This window comes from Antrostomus carolinensis, unplaced genomic scaffold, assembly GCF_000700745.2.
Source record: "Antrostomus carolinensis isolate BGI_N321 unplaced genomic scaffold, ASM70074v2 scaffold28225, whole genome shotgun sequence".
Taxonomy (NCBI): domain Eukaryota; kingdom Metazoa; phylum Chordata; class Aves; order Caprimulgiformes; family Caprimulgidae; genus Antrostomus; species Antrostomus carolinensis.
This window is the reverse complement of record NW_010319060.1, coordinates 1-22870: the sequence shown is the minus strand read 5'-3', so window position 1 is coordinate 22870 and position 22870 is coordinate 1. Positions and strand designations below refer to the sequence as shown.

Here is a 22870-nt window from a genome sequence, read left to right as displayed (position 1 = left end):
AAACGCAGGAACTGATTTTCCTTCTTCAGAAATACTCTGGTGTCTGAGTAGAGACATCTTTGGTGGCTGCAGAAGTTCCACTGCAGGGGCAGAGAGGATGTCTGGGCATGTGGCACTTAGCTTGGCGCAGTGTCTTTCCCCCGTGTAGTGCAGAGGAGTGAATCGTGGATCGGTGAAATGTGGATCAGCTTCATCCTCCTCAAATCAGGGACATTTAGTTTTCTGACACTGCTGCAGCCTTCAGAACGTGCAGACAGTGTGGGGCTCACAGTCCCTTCTGCTCCTCGTGCAGAAAACTTGTGTTTGCTCCCACACGTAGGAGAGAACTGGTCCCCAAGAGAGCAGTTCTGTATTTTTCAGAAGAAAGAAGTTGCCCTCCTTGTATTATTTATCACGTATATAAAATCAATTTGCGTGTATTTGATTTAAACTCCCCTTTGAGGTTTATAATCTGTTGTGTTTTTGAAAGAATTTTCAATACCTTCTCATCCTGGTCCAAAACCAGTTATTAAAAGCAGCTTTAGGCAGTCGGTACCTGCACTGCAGCAGGAAAGCAGAGCTATTGGCAACTCTTATTTTATGTTTACTAGGCTTGAACTCTGTCCTCTGAAAATTCATGCTGTAATTTCTCTAAAGCTTTTCTGGTATTAAATACTTTACCTGGGAGATTTGCTTGCTCCTCTGCACTTGTAAGTGGACCCAAGCTAATTGTCTTTTCCACTTAAAAGAAGCATCCCAACTAAGTCTTGTCAGGTTTAAGAACCGTGAGCAATAGTTTCCTGAGCCCAGAAAATAAAAATACAGGTTTCTTTCACAGATGATAGTTTCAAAAATGCTTTCTTTTTAGTGTTACAGGCATTTGTTTTGCTCTAAACTGTGTTAGGAATTTGTTCAGAGTGGGCAGTGGCAGAAATGTGGAAGATGATGTTAGTGATGGATGATAAATAATGTGGTCTGCGTTCTGACGAGTAGGTAATTGCATTTCTGTATAGAATCACAGAATGGTTTGGGTTGGAAGGGACCTTAAAGCTCATCCAGTTCCAACCCCCCTGCCAGCAGCAGGGACACCTTCCACTAGACCAGGTTGCTCAAAGCCTCATCCAGCCTGGACTTCAACACTTCCAGGGAGGGGGCATCTACAACTTCCTTGGGCAACCTGTTCCAGTGTCTGACCACCCTCACAGTGAAGAACTTCCTCCTAATATCTCATCTCAACCTCCCCTCTTTCAGCTTAAACCCATTTCCCCTTGTTTTGTCATTAACTGCCCTCATGAAAAGTCCCTCCCCACCTTCCTGGAGCCCCTTCAGGTACTGGGAGGCCGCTGTAAGATCTGCCCAGAGCCTTCTCTTCTCCAGGCTGAACAGCCCCAACTCTCTCAGCCTGTCCTTATAGGAGAGCTGCTCCAACCCTAACTACTCTAACTGTAGAGTTAGTCCATTGCACAGTCTGGACTCCAGAGGATCCTGCTGATCGTACAGAGTCTTATAATCATGAGGCCACTTCACTTTTGCTTTCAGAGTTGCAAGTGACAATTTTCCTCTTTGTTTTAGGACACCCGTGATCTCTCGTATGTGGAAAGAACGCTAGCAGAAAGGTGAAAAAAAATGGGTGTAAAAACCTTCACTCATAATTCCCCTGCTCACAGTCAGGAGATGCTGGGGAAGCTGAACATGCTCCGCAACGATGGACATTTTTGTGATATCACCATCCGCGTCCAGGACAAAATCTTCAGGGCGCACAAGGTGGTTTTGGCAGCTTGCAGCGACTTCTTCCGCTCCAAACTCGTCGGTCAAGCAGAAGATGAGAGCAAGAGCGTGTTAGACCTGCACCATGTGACAGTGACTGGTTTTATTCCTCTTCTGGAATACGCTTACACAGCAACGCTGTCCATTAATACAGAAAACATCATTGACGTGTTGGCCGCAGCCAGCTACATGCAGATGTTCAGCGTCGCTAGCACGTGCTCAGAATTCATGAAGTCCAGCATTTTATGGAATACACCCAACAGCCAACAAGAGAAGGTGTTGGATGCAGGGCAGGAGAACAATGCAAACTGCAATTTTACTTCTCGGGACGGCAGCCTTTCTCCGGTTTCTTCGGAGTGCAGCGTGGTGGAAAGAACCATCCCCGTCTGCCGAGAGTCGCGAAGGAAACGCAAGAGCTACATCGTTATGTCTCCTGAGAGCCCCCTGAAGTGTAACACACAAACAAGTTCCCCCCAAGTGCTGAATCCTTCGACTTCTTACCCAGAGTCCAGAAATCAACCCGTGGACTCATCTTTAGCTTTTCCTTGGACTTTTCCTTTTGGAATCGATCGAAGACTTCAGTCTGAGAAGGTCAAGCAGGCAGAGAACTCTAGGACTTTGGAAATGCCTGGGCCCTCCGAGTCCAACAGAAGAATTGCAGATTATGTGACTTGTGAGAGCACAAAAGCCAATTCTCCCCTTGTGATTGAAGAAGACGTGCGTGTCAAAGTGGAGAGGTTAAGCGACGAGGAGGTTCATGAGGAGGTATCGCAGCCCGTTAGCGCGTCCCAGAGCTCTCTGAGCGATCAACAGACGGTCCCGGGAAGCGAGCAAGTGCAGGAAGATCTCCTGATCAGCCCACAGTCTTCCTCTATAGGTATGACCATCTCTGGGGTTAGATACGTGCACAAACAGGCATGTGTGCCCTTGTGATTTTCTTGGAGGGAATCTGCTTCGTGTATTTTCATGCTTTACTTTTGTGAAACTGCATTTTGTTTCCTCTTTTATGAATTGTTACATAAAAACCTTGTTGGGGAGACGGGACCTGGAGCTCTTTAGATAACTTTGCAGAAGGCAGCTAAGCAAGGTAAGTCTGTTGGTAGACCTCCTTATTCGGGAGAGATTGGTAACCCATTTTTACCTCTGGTTGCTCGACTGGGGAAAAGAATTCTGTTTTCACTCAGGTCAAAAGGCATGATCCTAGCTGAGCTGCAACACCAAATTTGAAGGACTTGTGTCTGTAGAATGATACTTTGCATCACATGTAAAGATCTTGTATAATCGTGACAGAGAGCCTTTGTAAGAAGATTTGCAAAATAAGTGGTGGAACGCTGTCATCTTAATGCCCCAGACAAAAACAAAACCACACAGTCATAATATTGAGAATCTTTCCATTTCTGTGGGATTTGGTTCTCAAGTTCCTTCTTCAAATACTGCCAATTGCTGAGAGAAATCTTTTTTTTCCATGAAAGACAATTTGAAGCCAGTTTTGGGTTCTTCTAGCAGACTTGTTTATTAACAGATAATACTTAAAAGGTTAATGTAGCAATCTATTTTATCCTCTTTGGACAGAACTCATTGAATGGCTGTTAGTAAATCAAAAGACAGAGGTTTTGCAATATTTCTAGTTTAATTACCTGATTTTTTGCCCAAGTCAGCTATTTTGCTGTCAGTTAAGTGGCTTGACCTGTGCTTGGTAGAGTTGGTTTACTGAAAGATTTTTAATAAAGCCTTGTTTTGCTTGTAGACCATAAGAATGGCAAATATACTGGTCTGCTTCATTCAAATAACATATACATGAAAGGCTGCTTCAGCTAATTAAATAAATAAACTACAACAAAGTAAATAAATGTAGTCTGGTAGCCTGCATTATTTGTTTTGTTTGCTCAGCGTAACACTGTGCTTTCTCTGAAGAGAATAAGTGTTAGGGCAGTCTGACCATTCCAGGATTGCAATATATAATCAGTGTTGTTAAACTATTCAGGTAATATTCAAAAGAAATGAAAATATTTTCCATTTCTCCCATCCTTCAAGACTTTATGTTGTTGTTTTTGTTCGTGGGTTTGTGGAGCTCATGTGTTGTTGATATTTTATGTTGGTAATGCTTTTTCCAAAGGAAAATGTTTTATTTATTGGAGACGAGGCTGTTTACCTTCTCTGAGAAGCAGACTTAATATCAGTTTAAATATAAATCTTTAAATGTAGCTTGCCAAAATAGTGCATGGATTCAAAACTAAAAGAAACAATTTATTTGCTGGGTAGTCTCCAGGAAAAGTGGTTCTTGTTCAAGAACAGGTTTAGTTTGAGTCATTTTTTAACTCATTATAGTAGGAACTTTGGAAAGGCCTTGCCATGACCACGTGATAAGAAATGCAAACTATTTAATCAATGTAATTGTAATGGTGCAGACAAAATAGAACAAGTGGAAGTAATGGTTAGGGAAAGTCAAAACTAGCTCATCAGGTGAAAGAAGGGGCTTTTACCAACTATAAACATCATACCCAAGCAGCTTAAAACAACAAACTGGGTGTAAACTCTAGACCCCAGGTGAGTAGCGTATGGATCTATGGAAGTTCTCAGAGGACATCTCTTGGAGTTAGAAATACCAGGAAAATTCCATACTCAGAACTGGGACATGAGAAAGTGAGACTGGGACTGAATCGTAGAGAGTTGCTATAAAATCTCTTTTTCTGAGAGCATCTTAGTGTTAAACACAAAAATACTTTGAAATATACTCCAGTAGCCAGGCACCTTACTGAATTCTGTTCTTCTTTAGCCAGCTTTTTAGCCTGAAATTATTTCTGTTGCCAAGCAGCTTTGCACATCCATCTTCCAAAGCTATCTGTTTTGAAGCCACCTGATGTTTTTGGGACAGTTTTGGGACAGTTTCCTATTCTAGGTTTTGTACCACTGAGGTCATCTACTTGACCATTTGTACACCATGGGACAAAGGATCTTAAAGCTTTAGTGATTATAATGTTTAAACTTAAATTGTCATTTATTGAGGATTATTATTATTACAGTGTGTTCTTCCTTAAAATGGCTGCAGAGAGAGAAAAAAACATACGCTAGCCCCAAACCTTGAAAGTGCAAATCTGTTCTTTGTCCTTCAATATGTTTGAATTAATATTTAGTGATCTTTGCATAACATTATGAACTATCCTCATAATACTTTTTTATTCACGTTTTGCTACAAAGAGAACCAGTGCTCTTACTTCCTAGCACAAATTCACGTGTACCTAATATATGATAAGGCACACTTTGTAGCTAGAAAGCACTTTTTACCTCCCAAAGATGTATTTCCTCATGCAGTAATAGAAGAACAGTAAATGGAGGCAGCAAGATACACTCAAGTACAGCTTTCTCTTCCCTGAACATATTTTCCTCCTATAATTGCATATATTTATCTTAGTGTTTTATAGTACATTTCTAAAAGCGTTCCTGCCTCTCTGATATTGCAGAAAGCTCTTATTCACTCTTTGGGCAATTTAAAGAATTGTTCATTTGCCATTTATTATATTTGGAAGCACTTTATAATACAGAACGAGACGTGAGGCAGGGCCGTGATAAATAAGTCATTATGGTTACAACAATAGCTATGTCTGAGAAGATATTTTCATAACTCATTAACACTGTTTCCATTTGAGAGCTGAAGGCATAAAATTAAACCTAAGAGCAATTTGGCTTATTTTTCAGTTACGTATTTAATGTGAAAGAAGGATAAATCAAAATGGGATTAACTTCTATAACTTTATAGATTGCGTAGTTACTGAATTTCCCAGTTTGTCAGCTCATAACAAAATTATATATTTTGATTCTGCTGGTGTTATTTTGAAACTGCAGGAGATGCGAGTTTCCTCTCATTGCTGGCCCCATGACATGAGACAGTAATCTTTCACCTCAGTAAGGTTTGTAGAACACACTGCCCTTTATATAGGCACAACTTTTGTTTTAGGAGACAGTAATCTCATTCTTTTGGGCAAAATAAGCACATTTTCTGCTTCTCTTTCCATGTCTTTGTTCCTTCTCTTTGGTTTTCCATATTTTCTGACACTTGTCATTGGAGACTTAGCGATGACTGGATTTTCCTGGTGTGCTTTAGAGAAAGGTTCCCAAATTCAGATTGCTTGTGTACCACTCTCATAGAAAACAGAATTATTTGTACCAAGAGGAGCTCCTAGCACTGTCCTGAGCTTTGCTCATTTACAAGATGTAGGTAGAGAGAGAAATTTAATTTCCTTGTCTGTTCTCATCTCATGTGGATTCAGTGGTAGAGACCCAAAGGCTTTTTGGCTGTTAAAGTTCAACCAGTGCTTAGTATTCAGTCTCAACAGAGGGAAAATGAAGCAAGATGGATTTACCACTTCCAAGTAAGTGACTTTCATGCTGCTACTCAGAAGCATGTCATGGTTTAGGAACCCCTGTCTTGAAGAGGAAAGACAACAATTCTGATCCTTTGGAAATTCAGCAGAGTTCAGGCATTCATTTGTATCATCTCCCATTGCACCCATAGACATACATCATCAGAGGAAAAAGAGGCATGTGAGGAGCTCCAGTCTGCTCTTTAGCTGAAAGAGGGAACAAAACCATTTTAGATGGTTTATCTAAATGGTCACACCTAACCAAACCAGAGGATTTTTTTATCAAGGGATATGGTTGGTGGGAGGTGGGTATCAGTTCTTAGAATTGTTTTAGTACTCTACTGCCAACTTCCCTCCCTGTTACAGTGTCATCAGGCTGGAATAAGCTTATTTAATATGCCCAAACAAGGATTGAACACCAAACTGCAAGTGGTGATGAGGCAGACCTGTCTGAGCACCACTCAAACAGGAGGTGAATGAAGTCGTAGTTTTGCTTTAGTGCTGCATTTACCCCAAATTCTGTTTCCAAAACTGACTTGAGCTACATTTGCTTGATTATTGGTGCACTGAACAAAGCTCTAGGATGGTTTGTGTATAACATTGCTCTTACAAACAGATGTTTGGTCTCTTTTGTGTTGCATTTCTAATGTCTCAGAGGGCTCTTTCTGTCTCAGCATCTTATCAATAAATGAAGGCATTATCAATGAATATATGTATTTAGAAGGTTTGGAACATAAAGGCAACGTAGCATAGCAGGATTGAACTCTTTATTGCTCAAGAAGTCTTGAAAACTGATGAAATAGTCCCTTTAAGTGAAGGTAGCATTTCTGCTTTACAGTGTAAGTACTGGATGTGTTTTGAAAACTGGCTGTATTTAACATAGGTTTTTTTTTTCCATTTTCTAGGTGTGCAAAACATTTGCCCTTTATTGAATGATCCATTTACTAGATAACCTGTGCAGCTGAGTTGGAACACGTTGCTCCTGGGTTTTCTAAGTGATTTTCCCAAGACTATCGTAGTATCTTTTCACCCAGGAAGCAATGTCTCTCAGAGATTTAGGAAAGCAAACTTTATGTGTATTTACCTGCACTCCTAACTCTTTTTGAATGCTTATTTGCATTAAATTGCCTTTTTTTTTGTCTTTGCCTAGGCTCAATAGACGAGGGGGTGACGGAGGGATTACCCACACTCCAAAGTACCTCTGGCACTAACGCTCATGCAGATGATGATGATCGGTATGTACCAATGTAGTGTGCAAAGTGTTCTGCAGCAAGTGCTGTGCTGTAATTAACCTACCCAGCCTTAATCCCAGAATGTTTAGTTGTTGGTACATCTAATTCTCTGTGTTGATCAAAGTACAATCAGTGCCTGAAGGATCAGATGCTTCAGAAGAATGTAGATGATGAAAGTCAGAATTTGCTTACTTGTTGCTTTTCATTTCCTGTCGATTTCCAGGCAACACCAGTGAAGAAAGATATTCATGTTTTTGCTGTTTCCTCATCACTACTCTTTATTAATAAATTAAAAAAACCCCAAATCTTTATTGTGAAACAGGTGTGGTAGCTGCACGCACGCTGAAGCCAACACAAAGCCACAAAAGCAACAGAATGAAAACACGGACCATGGCTTCACCATTCATAGAATCACAGAATGGTTTGGGTTGGAAGGGACCTTAAAACTCATCCAGTTCCAACCCCCCTGCCAGCAGCAGGGACACCTTCCACTAGACCAGGTTGCTCAAAGCCTCATCCAGCCTGGCCTTCAACACTTCCAGGGAGGGGGCATCCACAATTTCCTTGGGCAACCTGTTCCAGTGTCTGACCACCCTCACAGTGAAGAACTTCTTCCTAATATCTCATCTAAACCTCCCCTCTTTCAGCTTAAACCCATTTCCCCTTGTTTTGTCATTAACTGCCCTTATGAACATTGCTGTTGCCATAAACCACAGAGCAGGCAGAGCAGCCTTAAATCTTTTCTCCCAAACTTTCTGCATGTAGCTTCTTACCGAGATGCTGTGTGTCACTTACTGTAAATATTTAGCAGTCTTTTGCTACACTGGGATGAGTGATTTATTAAGGGAATCCCTTAAAAGGGAAGGCTGGCTGAGAAGGCTGAACTAAAATGGGTCTGTTTGGTTGAAGATGGATTGTAGTTCTGTTAGAGCCAAGTGATGTACCTGCAAGTGGCCTACAAGGGTGCACCCAACTGGTCTGACATAGAGCGAGCTATTCCCTTTCAAAGCAAAATCTTTAAATTATGGACAAAGGAAGGTTTTGCAGAGTGTTTTGTCAGACAAGTGGGTCTGAGGAAGAAGTGTGAAACTTTGGGAGTTGTTCCAGAAACTGTGTCAAGTGAAACTCCCTGTAGAGATAACTATCAAGAGCTGCGTTTTCATAGCTCATAAAAATCTTTCCTGCCATTGCCATCTAAAACTTGTCCCATTGTAGGATTAAATCTGAAGGGAAAATAACTGCTTAGATCAGATTTTGTGTATGGCAGAGAAGACTTTATCTATCTTCCAACAAACCTCAGTATAAAAATAATACCCAGCACTTAGGGTTTGAATTGATAGTAGGAGCACATGTTGCATTCAAACTAATCCAGGTTTTTAAAGCTATAATTCTCAAGTCAGGTGGCATACATGTTTTCAGCAGAGGATTATTGCAGAAATTTCCCATAAAATTGCAGAGCTTCAGCACAAACTGCATAGAAAATAGAAAATATGTAAAATCCTTTTAACACACTGAAAATTCCCACTAAAAGATCCCTTCCATGCAGAAAAGGAAAGAATATTGGCCCTAGTTTATGCCCAAGTTTGAAAATAATTAGTCTCAGAGTAACAGATGCATCAGCAAAATGAACTAGAATTTGCACATTGTTTATATAACAATAAGGGCATTAATACTTATGGGAATTTATGAGAATTTCAGACTCCAGAACTAAAATTTTCTACTGAATGATTTATTTTATAAATTCAGCTGAAAGTGCCAAGACTGTATTTACTCCGTGAATCCATTAAATGTGTAAAATGGTGCTTTCAAGTCCTAAGAAGTTTCCTTTCACACGTGTGCATGTATCTGCCTGTCAGGATGGGACAGTGCATTCTGATACTGGACTTTTGAATTACCAGTTCAAGCATGGAATGGGCACATCAGTAAATAAATATGGCCTGTTATTCACTGTGCAGCAGTTTGGTGCATAAAATGAGATAATACAGAATTCTGAATAAAATCAAACATTCAGCTCTAGGTGAATCATGTGAAAACATGATCAAGAAATCATATGAATGGAGAAAATTTCACTCACTTTGATTTTTGGGGTTTTTTTAATGCACCTTTTGTTTAGATCTAGAGGTTCTCAGCATGTCAAAGTGAGTTGTGAGTGGACAATGCAAATTTATATTGAAAAATAAGTATTTGAGTATGTATATATGATATTTCTGTTCATAAAACAAAGCAGAAGACTAGTCCATCTGAAGGTCTTTCAGAACCATATCTTTACTGCTGTGGAAACAATTGTAAATATTTGAAAATTTAAGATGTCTTACCTCTTGAGTTTCTGTGTTAAATTATTAACATCATTAATTGGTCCTCCTCCATAATCAGTGTTTCATGAACAGCGGGGTCGCACGTCATTGTTGTCAGCTTAGTAGGCACACAGGAATCAGTTAAGTATTAAAACAGTGAAGTTGGCTGTATTTTTTTCTCTGATATTTCACATTTGGATTGGAATACACTTTTCTAGCATAGATCTGTAATTCAGCCATGGCTGGTTTAACACTTAGTTTCTCTATCAGTTCATGGCTGCGTTTAAAAAGGAGTTGCAAAGGCTCAATTATAAAAGATCTCTCTGATCCAATATAATGAGCACCTCCACTTCTCTAAAATAATTGTTATTTACAAATAGAGAACATTTCTAGGCTCACTGAGCATTCTGGCATTCACATTTGTCAGAGTTTAGTTCTACATTGTTAAATATGTAGATAATCTCTTGGTGAAAAGAAGAAAGAATTGCAAGTAGAATATTTTAGCATTACAGTGAAAACATTTTAAACCTGTCTCTTTATCTGGCTGTTACAGAAATTCTCTGAGATGTTAGATGACTCGCAACTGTTAAATGCCACATCTATTACAAATTGCAAGTCATGAAAAATTAAGTATATCTGGGGCGGGGGGAGGGGGGGGGAGAAAAGCAGGGGAGAGAAAATAGGATTGTGTTTCCAATGTAATTTCTTCATTGTGCTAAGGTCTGCGGTTGTGTCACCAATAGGTATTTCAGCCTGCTTGCGGTGTAAGGATGGAAAAAGACATGCCAGTCACTGGTAGCTGGAGAGACTCACAATTCCCCTTTTCTCTGCTTTAGCCAGCCTTTCTCATCATGAAGTTTTTATGTAGGAAAAACACCAAACTTTATTTTCAATTTCTTCTTGGGAGATTTTTCCCTTTCTGTTTCAATTGCAGAGAAGCTGGCACCAATACAGGCTTTGAGGATCAGCTAGCTGGAGAAAGCTGAAAACAAAAAGAGAGCTGTGGCTCCTCATTTCTGCCCTAGTTTGAGTGTCTCCTTAGAAAGCTCTAGGAGCACGATGCACTTCTGCCTCCTCACAATCCCCTAAAGCAGAAATGAAGGAGGAAGGACCTAAGAAACATGTTACCAGAAGATGAAACTCTCTGTAATGCGAGTTAAATGTTCATAGAATCACAGACTGCTTTGGATTGGAAGGGACCTTAAAGCTCATCCAGTCCCAACCCCCCTGCCAGCAGCAGGGACACCTTCCACTAGACCAGGTTGCTCAAAGCCTCATCCAGCCTGGCCTTCAACACTTCCAGGGAGGAGCAGCCACAACTTCCTTGGGCAACCCGTTCCAGTGTCTGACCACCCTCACAGTGAAGAACTTCTTCCTAATATCTAATCTAACCCTCCCCTCTTTCAGCTTAAACCCATTTCCCCTTGTTTTGTCATTAACTGCCCTTATGAAAAGTCCTTCCCCAGCTTTCTTGTAGCCCCTTCAGGTACTGGGAGGCCGCTATAAGATCTCCCTGGAGCCTTCTCTTCTCCAGGCTGAACAGCCCCAACTCTCTCAGCCTGTCCTCACAGCAGAGCTGCTCCAGCCCTCACATCATCCTGGTGGCCTCCTCTGGACTTGTTCTAACTGCTTCATGTCTTTCTTGTGTTGGGGGCTCCAGAACTGGACACAGTATTCCAGGTGGGGCCTTACAAGATCAGAGTAGAGGGGCATTTTGTTGAAAAAAAACCCCAAAATGTAATTCTCATTTGAGCACATCCGTGTGTGTATCTCTATCTACATCTAAGAGCAGGAGTTGTTGCTGCCCAGTCATCCCTTTATCACCCCTGCATTGCAGCTGTCACTTCTGTTGGCTCAGAGCTGTGAAAATTTTAATTGTGAATTCTCCAGTCAGCTGAGCGTGAGGAAGGGATTTGCCCCTTAGCCAGCCTGCGTGACATTTGTCAAATACCAGACCAGGGAAAAGTTGTCCATCCTGGGCCCAAATCAGGTTGGCTATTGGATTATTAAGTTATTATATCAGCTGGACTTGTATGCCTTATGCTTTTTTTGCAGTGTTGTTCTATTTTTTTTAATATTTCTTGTTTGGATAACAGACCTGTCTGTTAGTCTGTGTTGAGGGAGTTTTCATTGGTAAAGGTGAAAGTGTACAGTCATACCAGCTCCAGGGACAAAACTAGTGTTTCCACATCTGAGTAGAGTAAAATCTCCTCTTTATCTAGTGATCTGCTATACTAAGAGGAACAGAAGTGCCAGAGTTTGTCAGACATTTGGTTAGACAAATGATAACCAATGTTGAAAAATACCCTCCTTTATTTCCAGTGACCATCAGTTGGCTTTTTTAAGCCCATAAGTGGCATACGTTCTGCCAGGCCCAGGATATGATCTGCTAACTTCTCACTTGCAAATACCCCCTTTAGCAAAGATCAACAAATCTGTCAGCATCTCTCTTTTCCACAGCTCTCTAGGACCCTGCTGTCTATGAAAAGTAGTGAAGGACAATAAAATTTCTTCTGTAGAGCAAATATTATTCCAGTTCCATATGAGACAGAAATCCTTCTGGATTTTACAGATGGATTGATACTAAACTCCTGCAGGAAACTCTTCTGTCTTGTGTGTTTTGAAAGATACCTCGTGCTCTCTCTCTCCAGATAAATTTTACAACTGGAACTTTTGCCATCATTGTACTCAGAATTCAGATACTCAGTTCTCACAGTTGTATTGACATCCATTTCCAGAGCAGATAAAGACAGTTAAGGTATTGATTTTAAAGAGATGATCCCAGTTCTAGTCCTCCTGTGCTGACCTGGGCTGTGGATTTTTATACGATGCATATGCAAATCTACTTGTGCAGACTGCAGGTTTCATTCCTGTGAGTATCAGAAGTCCACAAATTCAGCCTCACCTTGAAACCAACAATCTGGGCTCCAGATGGAAGCAGACCAGCAAAAGGATTTGTGCAGTTAGGGAGACTTTCTTTTTTTCTCAATACATTTCAAACATTAAAATTTAGTAAAACCAAAATTGCTTTGTTCTGGCCATGAAATATTCCGGGACAGAGCAGTTCCCTGCTGCCAGTGACACACCTGATCTGCCATCAGGCTGTGAGCAAGCTGAAATGTCTATTTCAACAAAAAAAAATAGAGATCTTAATGCTCAGGAAAGGGAAACCCCAGGTAAGTACCAACTGTGGTTGTTATGATGTTTGTACCAGCGGGTTTGTTTTTATTTCACTGTGCCCTTTAGCGAAGCAAGTTCCTTGCCAGAGGACTTGGATTATAACACTGTAGTTTCCCTTAAAACAGTTTGCAGCTAGAGGCTGTGTAGGAGCAATTAGTCAGTTTTAAATAAATTACTTGGAAAGTTCAACTGTTCCTTTATTGTAGTCTGTGTGCTGGTTTTTTTTAAATACAGTGCTTGAGCTGTGCTCATAGAGCCGATTGAATCAGACAAGGAGCAAATATGGATTAATTAGATTAATATTTTAAACTTAGAAATGTGTAATTGCAGATAACTAATGTTTGTTCACTGAACTTGTATTGAAACGAAAATTAATGGGCTTTAATTTCATTTGTAAATATCACTGAAGCTGCAAAATACTCCTTTGCTTTCCAATTTGCTCAGTTCTTTATAAATTTTTCCCCAGGGACTGTTTGCCGATTGTAAATCATCGATACGCTTGAGAAAAAGCCCATGCTTGGAAAAGAAAGTTCAGTTTGCAGCTGGTGCTCAGACCTGTTGCCTAAAGAAACAGATGTTGGAGGTTATTCTCTGGTTCTGTTCAGATCTGCAGAGTCAGTGACTATAAGGCTTCAGATGCAGGTCAGATGTATTGCTGCCGAGGCAGAGATCTCCAGCATAAATAGAGATCTCAAATGCGAAAGGCCAGTCTTTTTATTCTCATACAGTTGTGTTCAAGGTTCACATTTCCACGGGCGAGGCTTTATTGTTTTCCTCTAGCTTGCTTATAAATCAATGAATTTTTTTTCTTTGTAGTTTGGAGAATGTTCAGTATCCCTACCAACTCTACATTGCTCCTTCTACCAGCAGCACAGAGAGACCCAGCCCAAATGGTCCAGACAGACCTTTTCAGTGTCCAACCTGCGGGGTCCGCTTCACTCGCATTCAGAACTTAAAACAACACATGCTTATCCACTCAGGTAAGAAGCATCACTGTTGCCAAGAATTACTAATTTATAGACTCACAGAGGTTTTGCTCACTGTGCAGCAAATATTATAATGCAGTTCTTTTTTTAATCACCTGCCAAGTGCTTGAGAGTTGATTTCAGCAAGATTGGGTAGAGGTATGTCTCACTGAATGCTTGTTTTGATACATCAAATCTGACTGATAGCTCTACTCATGGATGATTAGCGTTTGTGTGGACTGAAAAAACACCTTAATTGCCTGAAACTCATCAGAATAAGTAATTTTCATGATAAAGATGCAAAATGAAATAAAGTATACTTGGCTTTTTTGTTACACAAAAGAAGTGATTTAGATAGAAATTTTTCCTCTTACATGTTGTAATTGTCTGCTGTGTTTTTAGAAGAGACTTGCAGCCATAAGAACGTATTATCTGTCTTATGTTCTTGCATTGAAGAATGTTGTATGCCTTTGGATCTCAGAATTTTTGGAGGGATTGCAGGACAACTGAATTGGTTTGGTAATCAATTTAGCCACTACAGATAGTACAGGTAGCAAAAGGTTTGTTGAATGCCTCCTCTGAGTCTTGATCCCCAAACTGTTGCGTTCATTGTGATTTCTAACTTAAGTATGAACTCTTAATTTAAGTCTTTGCTCTCAGTGTTTTTGAAGTCTTGTCAGCATTACCTGGCAGTAGCATTGATATTTTAGTGACTGAAGGGAGTATTGAAGGGTTATTGCAGCTGAACACTAAGCCTCATGGTTTAACATCTCCTGGTTTGAGCTTGACTCTTGCCTGCAGACAGATGCTGTCCCAATTTTGGGCAGAGCAACTACAATTGTCAAGGTGTAATTTTTTTCACTGTCAGCAATTATTTGTCAGATCCCTTCAAGCAAAACGACCGTGCTGTGTTTAGGCCAGCAGTAATAATCTGTGTTTCATACTTAAAAAAGCAAACTGTGGGCATATTGGCTACAAAGTTATCCCAAGCTGGTTGCTAAAGTCTTAACTGACAGCAGACAGGCTTCAGCAAAACATCTCTGGCTTACTGGCAAGCCCTGGGCAAAGTTGGGAGAGATTTGAATAGCTGGTTTAGCATTATTAGTGTGCAAAAGAAACTCTCAAAACTTGTAAGTGTGGAAAGTGTTTTCACATAAGCAAAATGGCTGAAGAGGTTTGAGGATTTCCTCAAACTAGCAGAGGAAATCGATGCCCTTGGACAGAACGAAAGCATGAGAAGTTGTAGCTCCACGAGATAATATTCCAGTGTATTAGCTTGTTTTCACGTGCTTAACGAGGAGTTTCGGTGTAACCTTAACTACAGCTTTCTCTGTATAAAACCCCAATTAAAAGTTCAGCTCCTGCTTTGAACATCAGCAAAGCAGAGTGAAAGACTGGGGGAATTAACAGCCTGGACTGATGCACATTCAGCCTTTTGAAAAAACCCTTTTCTTATTCCTTGACAGCCCTATTATGAATAGAGCTCCATATTCCAGATTCTTGGCCTCATGTTTAGATTTCCACACTTTTTGGAGTTCAGACTTTGTATTAAATCTTAACTTTTTGGTGATTCAGTCTTTTATGTTGTAGTAGCTGTGTTTGGGTGTGATTATGTACTCTCAGCCACTGCAACGTGTTGCAGAGCTCATTTGTTTTAGGGTTTTATAAGCGCCTGTAATAAATGAAAAATGAACTAGTAACAGAATTTCTCAATTAATATGAGAAAAAAAATGAGAGGGGTGAAGCTAAACTCTCTTAGAGAGCTGTCTGTCATGCAAAATTGCTGAAGATTCTTGTACAGAAAGGTTCCCACGCAATATAAAGGCTGCTGCTTCACCCTTTTTTTTTTCCTGCTGCATTACAGCGGCATCCTTGTGCACACAGTCCCCCTGCCAGAAACACTTCTCTGAGGCCAAAGGCAGCTAGAAAAAGACGTTGCGATTAAGGGTAGTCTGATAATTGCATTGTTGGGAACCACTCTGGCACAAGAATCTCCTGAGATCAAAGGAGTTCAGAGATGGTGGGAGATGACTGCTGCATCAGATACTTTTTGGCTGTGGCTCAGGATCTTAACCATAGTATAATCCACAGAGGCTTGCGCTCATTTTAAACAGCGGGGAGGAAGATGTGTAAGCATCATGGACAGGTCACATTGTTATGAAATTTATTGGGAATTAGTTCTGAGAAAGTGTAGCTCTGTGCTAATTGTTTCTGCTGTTTTAAAAGTTAACCAGAGAGTTCCTTCCTAAAACAGCGCTGCGCTGTGACTGGCCTCAGCTGCCAGAAACTGTTAGAAACCTGGAAGGATTTTTACCAGTGACCTCTCGTTCCAAAAGGTGAACGTGGTTTTTTTTTTGCTTCTCTCTTCCACAGGCATTAAACCATTTCAGTGTGACCGCTGTGGGAAAAAGTTCACCCGAGCTTACTCTCTCAAGATGCATCGCCTGAAGCACGAAGGTAAACGCTGTTTCCGGTGCCAGATATGTAGTGCCACTTTCACTTCCTTCGGGGAATATAAACACCACATGCGGGTTTCCCGGCATATTATCCGCAAGCCTCGGATTTACGAGTGCAAAACATGCGGCGCCATGTTCACCAACTCTGGAAATTTAATCGTTCACCTGAGGAGCTTGAACCATGAAGCATCAGAGCTAGCAAACTACTTCCAGAGCAGGTGAGGTGCACAGCAAAAACCTAACAGGGAAACTTGTTTTTTTTATTTTTTTAATTTTTTTTGCCTTATTTTTTTTCCCCCCCTAAATCATCTTTTCCTGCTTTCAGGGCAGCCTGCTGTGCCTCTCATCAGGTTGCCAGCTAATCCGAGTCAAATTCATTCTTGTGCCACTATCTGTTATATCTCATCTGTCTTACAGCATATAAGATATATATATAGGAGGGCACTGGAGAATCGAGTGATACGCAGAAGCTGCTTCTGGGCTACTTAATTTCTCTTTTTAGTAGAAAATCTATGGACAGGGTAATGGTGTTAAGCCATAGAGTTCTGTACTATAGTGTTTGTGGAGTGCTGTAAATGATTTGCTATTCAAAATATTGTACATACCCTGTTCACTTACGTAGGGTGCAGACTTGTGACTTCATTTTAAGCACTTGCTTGATGGTGGGTATTGTGGAAAGATTGCATGACTCCAGACCTTCTCTTATTTTTTCATTTTCTAGGTAACATACTGCTGAATGATCAGACTAACAGGGTTCCAAATAGTAAAGGCCACTTGGACATTTCTTGTTTATCAGGGCAAAAAAGACTTGGCATGTCTCACAAAATGCACTTCACTAAAGACTCTTAAAAGGATTCTGAGGCATCAGACTAGCACTGCATTCTCATATTGAAATAAATGTTTGTAACCATTGGAATTTGAGATAGATATGAAAAGTGGATGAGGGAAATTGGAGGGAGATAGATCTCGCAGCTCTTAGATCTATAGAGAGGGTGCAGCTTGCTGTATATAAGTCATCTGTCTTCATAAATACATCTCTCTTCATAAATTCGAGACATTATGCTTTTACCCCTAGAAAACATTTCAGCTTTTGGTTCTATTTGGTTATCTCAGAAGTGATGCAGGATGAAAACATTGCAAAACAAACCAGGCAAACCAGTCACTGTTTTTTCCAACAGAATATTGTTGTTTAAAAGTACAAGTGCTTCATGTCTGCGGGTTTACGCAGTTCTTGGTTCCGAATGCTTGTGCTAAAACTAGAGCGAAAACTCTTTAAGAGATGATGCCATGGTTGTGGTAAGCACTTTATTGTTGTCATCAAATTAAAGTCAGATTAAAGGACGTGATTTCAGTTGTCTATAGGCCTTCCTGTAGTTTGAATTGACAAACACGAGGTTTAACCTAGTGCCTCATGTACAAACTTAGACGGCTGGTGCTGAAAATTTACAAAGAAATGTTATTTTTGTTACGTGCTCACACTCTGAAAATACTACTGGAGAGTTTGGTAGTGGTTTTTTTTCCTTTGGTTACACTCAGCCATCAGTTGGTAAGAGTAAGTTACAGAACTGTTGTCCAGAAAGGACTGAAAAGGGAAGGAAATGCAATTCCGTCCTTTTCACAGTAGTGTGACACATGTCAACATCACAGAGCACCGAGGGGTTGGCAGCCTCCTTACCCTTGTTTCCTCGCCTCGTGCTTCTGTTTCCAGCCTGCCCACCACTCTGAGAGGAGTGCTGCTGCTGTTTCTTGGGTGGATCTTATCTCAGTGGTGGAAAAGGCTCACGTCTTTGCTGAACTCATTTTTGTTTCTGTTTTTAAAGGTTGAGTGCTCCCTTTTTTTCAATGAGGTTTTTCAGTGCCGTATGATGTTCCAGACATTAACTTTCATTCTCATCAAGGTGATACAGTCTAAATAATCATAAGTTGCTGTGTAGGAAATAAGAATGCAAACCAATATGAAATAGATGCCTTTGAATAAATTCTCTCTGTGTGTTTAAATGAGAACAAGGTTACAGTGCTTAGTGAAGTATGTCGCTGTGATGATCTCGGAGCAATGTGAAATGAATATCTTTGTTCTCTGTGCAATGCAGTGTGTAGCTTGTGTCATGTAACTGATACAAAGAAACTGATACCTCTCATGTTTGTGTGAGAAATGACATTTCTCTTCTGTCCTTTGCCCCTCTTCTAGTGACTTCCTAGTACCGGACTACTTAAACCAGGAACAAGAAGAGACCCTCGGGCAGTATGAGCTAGGGGAGCATGGCTTTGAAAGCAACTCTTCTGTCCAAATGCCTGTCATTTCACAGGTGTCGTCAACTCAGAATTGTGAAAGCACTTTCCCCTTGGGGTCTCTGGGTGGGTTGGCAGAGAAGGAAGAAGATGTGCCAGAGCAGCCAAAGACTAACGCCACTGCTGAGGCAGCCGCAGGTGACCCTCCAAAACCGGAGCTGTCATCTATTACTATTGAATAATTCATGGTTTGGTTTCACTTTTGTTCTTTGGAAAGTGCCTGTGTTTGGTCCTGTACATTTTAATTTAATTTTTTTTTTTTTTTTAAACAAAAGTGGGGAGATTTTCCCTTTTTACTTTGTAAGCTACGCTTTAAACAGAAAACTGCAACAGATGTTACATTATTTTTCATGACTGAATGATCACTTCTGTGAAAATATTTAAGACTGAATGCACAAAAAAGATCTTGTCAGAACATCATGGAAGCTGTGATACACTTTTAAAAGAAGAACAACCAATTCAGATCACTTTAACTATTTCTTCTTCCACAGTTAGAGCAGCTCATTAAGTTTCTCTTGCTTCTGCAGACCCTCTGGTTAAGGGAAAGAAATCAAGAGGAAACCTTTTTAAAATGACAAACAAAAGGATGCATTGGAAATCATTGTTGACCAGTTTTGACTAGTTTTGAGTGGATGCTTTAATCTTCTGCATAAAAAAAAAAGAGAGACTTCCTATCCTATCTCTGTGCCTGCTGTTTTTCAAAGCGCTTACTGTAACCCTTGCCTTGGAAATGGTAAGCATTTTTGAAACTAACAGTCACACACTTTGGAAAAACACGTTGTCCCTTTTCATCTCAGATGAATCAGTTTTGACAAATCAAGTGATGTCATGCCAGGTATTCCTACTTCTTATATTCCAATCCTTTTAGAAACTGCTTGATCAAATAACCTGTCCAGATTTGCCCATCTAAAGTTAGACGTGGAAGGAAGTACTTACGGTCAGGAAACGTCTAATGGTGCATAATGAATTGAGGATGATAGGAGAATATATTTGTGTGCAAGCCTGACAAATATCTCATGACTGTATCTTTCTGTAGAAGGGGAACCACGTATGAAAATGAAGGTTTTCCCACCTTAAATGAGAACATCTTAAATCCTGGCCAGATTGTTTGCAGTTCTGGTCACTCCCCCCTATCATACATACTGTATTTTTTACCAGTCTCCAAAAGCTAGCTAGAGAGAGTTTACAGTTGAGAAAAAAAATTAAAAAGAACTCTTTTGTGCATTATTGCACATTTTTTTGTTTATACATACACATGTATAGTTTCTGAGATCTTTATTAGTCTGTTTTGGACAAAACAAGCAATTTCTTCTCTTTAGAGGCCAACTTTCTATCTAACCCAACAGGGGGTTGTTTACAAAAAGCCTATATAGCAATGATGAATTGTTCCTGTTTCAAAACATTTTAAATCCTTGCCAACTCAGTTTATTAAAGGCCATTACTCCAGCTACATACACAGCTCAAGTAAGCAATAAATTGAAAGATTTGCAATTTCAGTTTTCCATATTTAGAAAAAGCTGCAAATTTCGGGTGTGGGATTTTCAGAGCAGAGAGTCTTGTTTTGTTGAGGCTGTTTGAGCTCTAGTACTGCTTTGAAACCTAAATTAGGAAATACATTTGGAGGTTTGTGATTTTATTTTATTTTTTTTTTCATGGCTACTGAAGTTAAATCAGTGTTTGATGCCAAATGCCTGTCGCCTACAGATGACGTGCTGAGGGAGTAGGTATTACTTGATCTTAGTATTCCAAAAGCATGATCTACTCCTTTAGTTTTGAATCTTGGGGGGGGTTTAAATTGTTCCTCTCTGTCTGGATTTGTTTTATGCAAACATGAAGAGGAAATTAAACCAATAGAGAAAGGTTGCTTCTGAAGAAACAAGAGACACAAAAGTTGTATTATATTGCAAGATCAAATTGTATTCACTTAGCTCAGGCAGCTCTGATGCTCTGTAGGTCTGAGATGTTTCTACTAATAGCCAACTTTTGTAAGGAAAAATGTTTATTGCCCTTTGGAAAGAGTTTAAAGGGTTTCAGTGAATTTAACAATTTTTCTCCCGCTGTGTTTTAGGTAAAACCCACACATTTTAGTTAAATAGAATGAAAACAGTTGGGATTTAAGTCCTTTCCAAGTTACTGGAATGAAGTTTCTCCAGCAGATCCAGAGAGAGTTTTAGAAACATGCTGCAAAGAAGTTCTCTGCTACAATTCAGTCTTGCATGCCTGCTTTTGTAAGTCTTCTTGAGAAGGGCTTGAGGGAGAAATTCTTTTTTTGGGATGCTGTACTGTGAATTAGTCCAGTGTCTGTTGATGGGCTGAATTTAAAGACCAGTTCTCTTCCACTTCTGATTTCTATGACTGAGAAGCCAATGAGACAAGACAATGCCTTTTGCTGAGTTTTATCCTAAATTATAGGGCTATGACAGTGAACTCAAAGATATAATTTTCCTTTTTTTCTGCTAAGTATTACTCCACTTTGCAGGTGTATGAGAATCCTTTGTGATTTGTGTAGTAAAAGTACTTCACACAGAAACACATTTCCAGACTGTACAGATGGAATAATCAGAGGTGGCCAGATAGACATGGACATAATTTTCTGTTAGAATCTGATAATTTTCATCCATTAGATATTTTGCTAAATAGTTTATCAGTGAGGAGATGTGCAAATACAGAATAGACATATCTGGATATTGGATTTTTAAGACTTAAAATTTAGTGTCAGAAGGCAAACTGCTTTCTGAATACCAAAGAGAAAAAAGTTAAACAGACTTTGTAGCTCTAATCTGTTCTTCCTTGAAAAGAAATGAGTATCATTAATGTTAACATCTTGGTACAAGGCAAGTCATGGGTTTCATTGTCCATTGCATTGTGTTACACATTATCTTTTCAACCCTGTAATCTCTGTGTAACATCTTAATTTAGTTCTCACTTTTCAGTCTGATTCAACTGCAGGAACAATAGAGTTCTTAGAGGAATTTTTGTTTGGTTTAGGGTTGGGTTTACTTGTTAATTTTCCTGTTTGTAATTGTTTCTTGGCAATATCTCTTTTCTGCATAGAAGTGAACACAAATTAAATACAAATAGCATTTTATTTCTCTTCCCTAACTTGTTGGAAGTGTCCAGTTCTTTGAAATGTTCTTTTTTACATCTGAGAGATGTAAAAACATTGGGCATCTTAATTTCTTTTGCTAATATATTTAGATTCCAAATTAAGCAAGGTAGATACCTAACTTAGCTAGAAGAAACTTGCCTTAAACTATATTTGGGATTAAACCTAACGCATAAATTTATTTCAATACATTATCAGAGTGTTTTGAAGTCTGGACTGCATTTTCCTTTTTTCCCAAAAAAAAACCCCCAAACCCACCCCACTATTTGCATTTACATTTCTGCTTAACAAGGATCACAGAGTAGCTGAGATTGGAAGGTGATCCAGTCTAACCCCTGTGCTCAAAGCAGAGGCAGCAAGAACAGGTTGCTCAGTCGAGGCAGGTTTGGAATATCTGCAAAGATGGAAACTCCTCACGGTCTCTGGGAAACCTGTGCCAGTGTTTGTCCACCCTCACAGGAAAAAAGGTTTTAGTGTGTTTAGATGGGATTTCCTGTTTAGATATGAGGAAGAAGTTCTTCTCTGTGAGGGTGGTCAGACACTGGAACAGGTTGCCCAAGGAAGCTGTGGCTGCTCCCTCCCTGGAAGTGTTTGTGGCCAGGCTGGATGAGGCTTTGAGCAACCTGGTCTAGTGGAAGGTGTCCCTGCTGCTGGCAGGGGGGTTGGAACTGGATGAGCTTTAAGGTCCCTTCCAACCCAAACCATTCTATGATTCAGTTTGTGCCCACTGACAAAAGTCTGGCTCCATCTTCTTTACTCCCTTCTATCTGGTAGTTTTACACATTGATAAGATCCCCCCTGAGCCTTCTCTTCTCCAGGCAAAACACTCTGAGCTTTCTCAGCCCCTATGGCAAATGCTCTGGTCCTTTCAGCATCTCTGTGGCCCTTGTCAGTCGCTCAGAATTTCTTCCAAATAGCGACACCTACGACCCATTGCAGCAGTTTCTTTGTCAACGAGTAATCTCCAGATTCATTCACAGAGTGATTTATGTCTTGCCTTTACTTACCCTTTTCCCACGTGGCACCAATTTTTGCACTCAGTGGAAAATCCTTTCCTCCCCCATTTCTTTTGTAAGCAGAGTGCCTTCACTACCACAGAACTAGCAAGGACTTTGTGCAGGGTCTTTACCCCTTCCCAGTGTTCCCAGAGCAGTGTGTCTGATGGGAAAAATGGGAAAGGAAGGGATAGGGTTTGTTTTTGTTTGTTTTGTTTTTTTTTCCTGACTTAACATGATGTTTTG

General features: G+C 40.1%; 1 protein-coding gene across 1 annotated transcript; it reads left to right on the top strand.

Moving 5' to 3' along the window:
- Positions 1-1570: 1570 nt before the first annotated feature.
- ZBTB44 (zinc finger and BTB domain containing 44) lies at positions 1571-19195 on the top strand. The gene is made up of 5 exons (XM_010169146.2): positions 1571-2623; positions 7258-7342; positions 13630-13793; positions 16152-16452; positions 18423-19195. Exons 1-5 carry the CDS (start codon positions 1606-1608, stop codon positions 18703-18705), a joined length of 1851 nt encoding a protein of 616 aa, XP_010167448.1. The 5' UTR covers positions 1571-1605; the 3' UTR covers positions 18706-19195.
- The last annotated feature ends 3675 nt before the right edge of the window (positions 19196-22870 follow it).

What these genes read in the sequence shown, in the direction of transcription:
- ZBTB44 (XM_010169146.2), top strand. Translation starts at nt 1,606, where the DNA reads ATGGGTGTAAAAACCTTCACTCATAATTCCCCTGCTCACAGTCAGGAG. An exon ending in CCCACAGTCTTCCTCTATAG is followed by an intron (nt 2,624 to 7,257) that starts GTATGACCATCT and finishes GTCTTTGCCTAG; the next exon opens with GCTCAATAGACGAGGGGGTG. An exon ending in GCAAACTACTTCCAGAGCAG is followed by an intron (nt 16,453 to 18,422) that starts GTGAGGTGCACA and finishes CCCCTCTTCTAG; the next exon opens with TGACTTCCTAGTACCGGACT.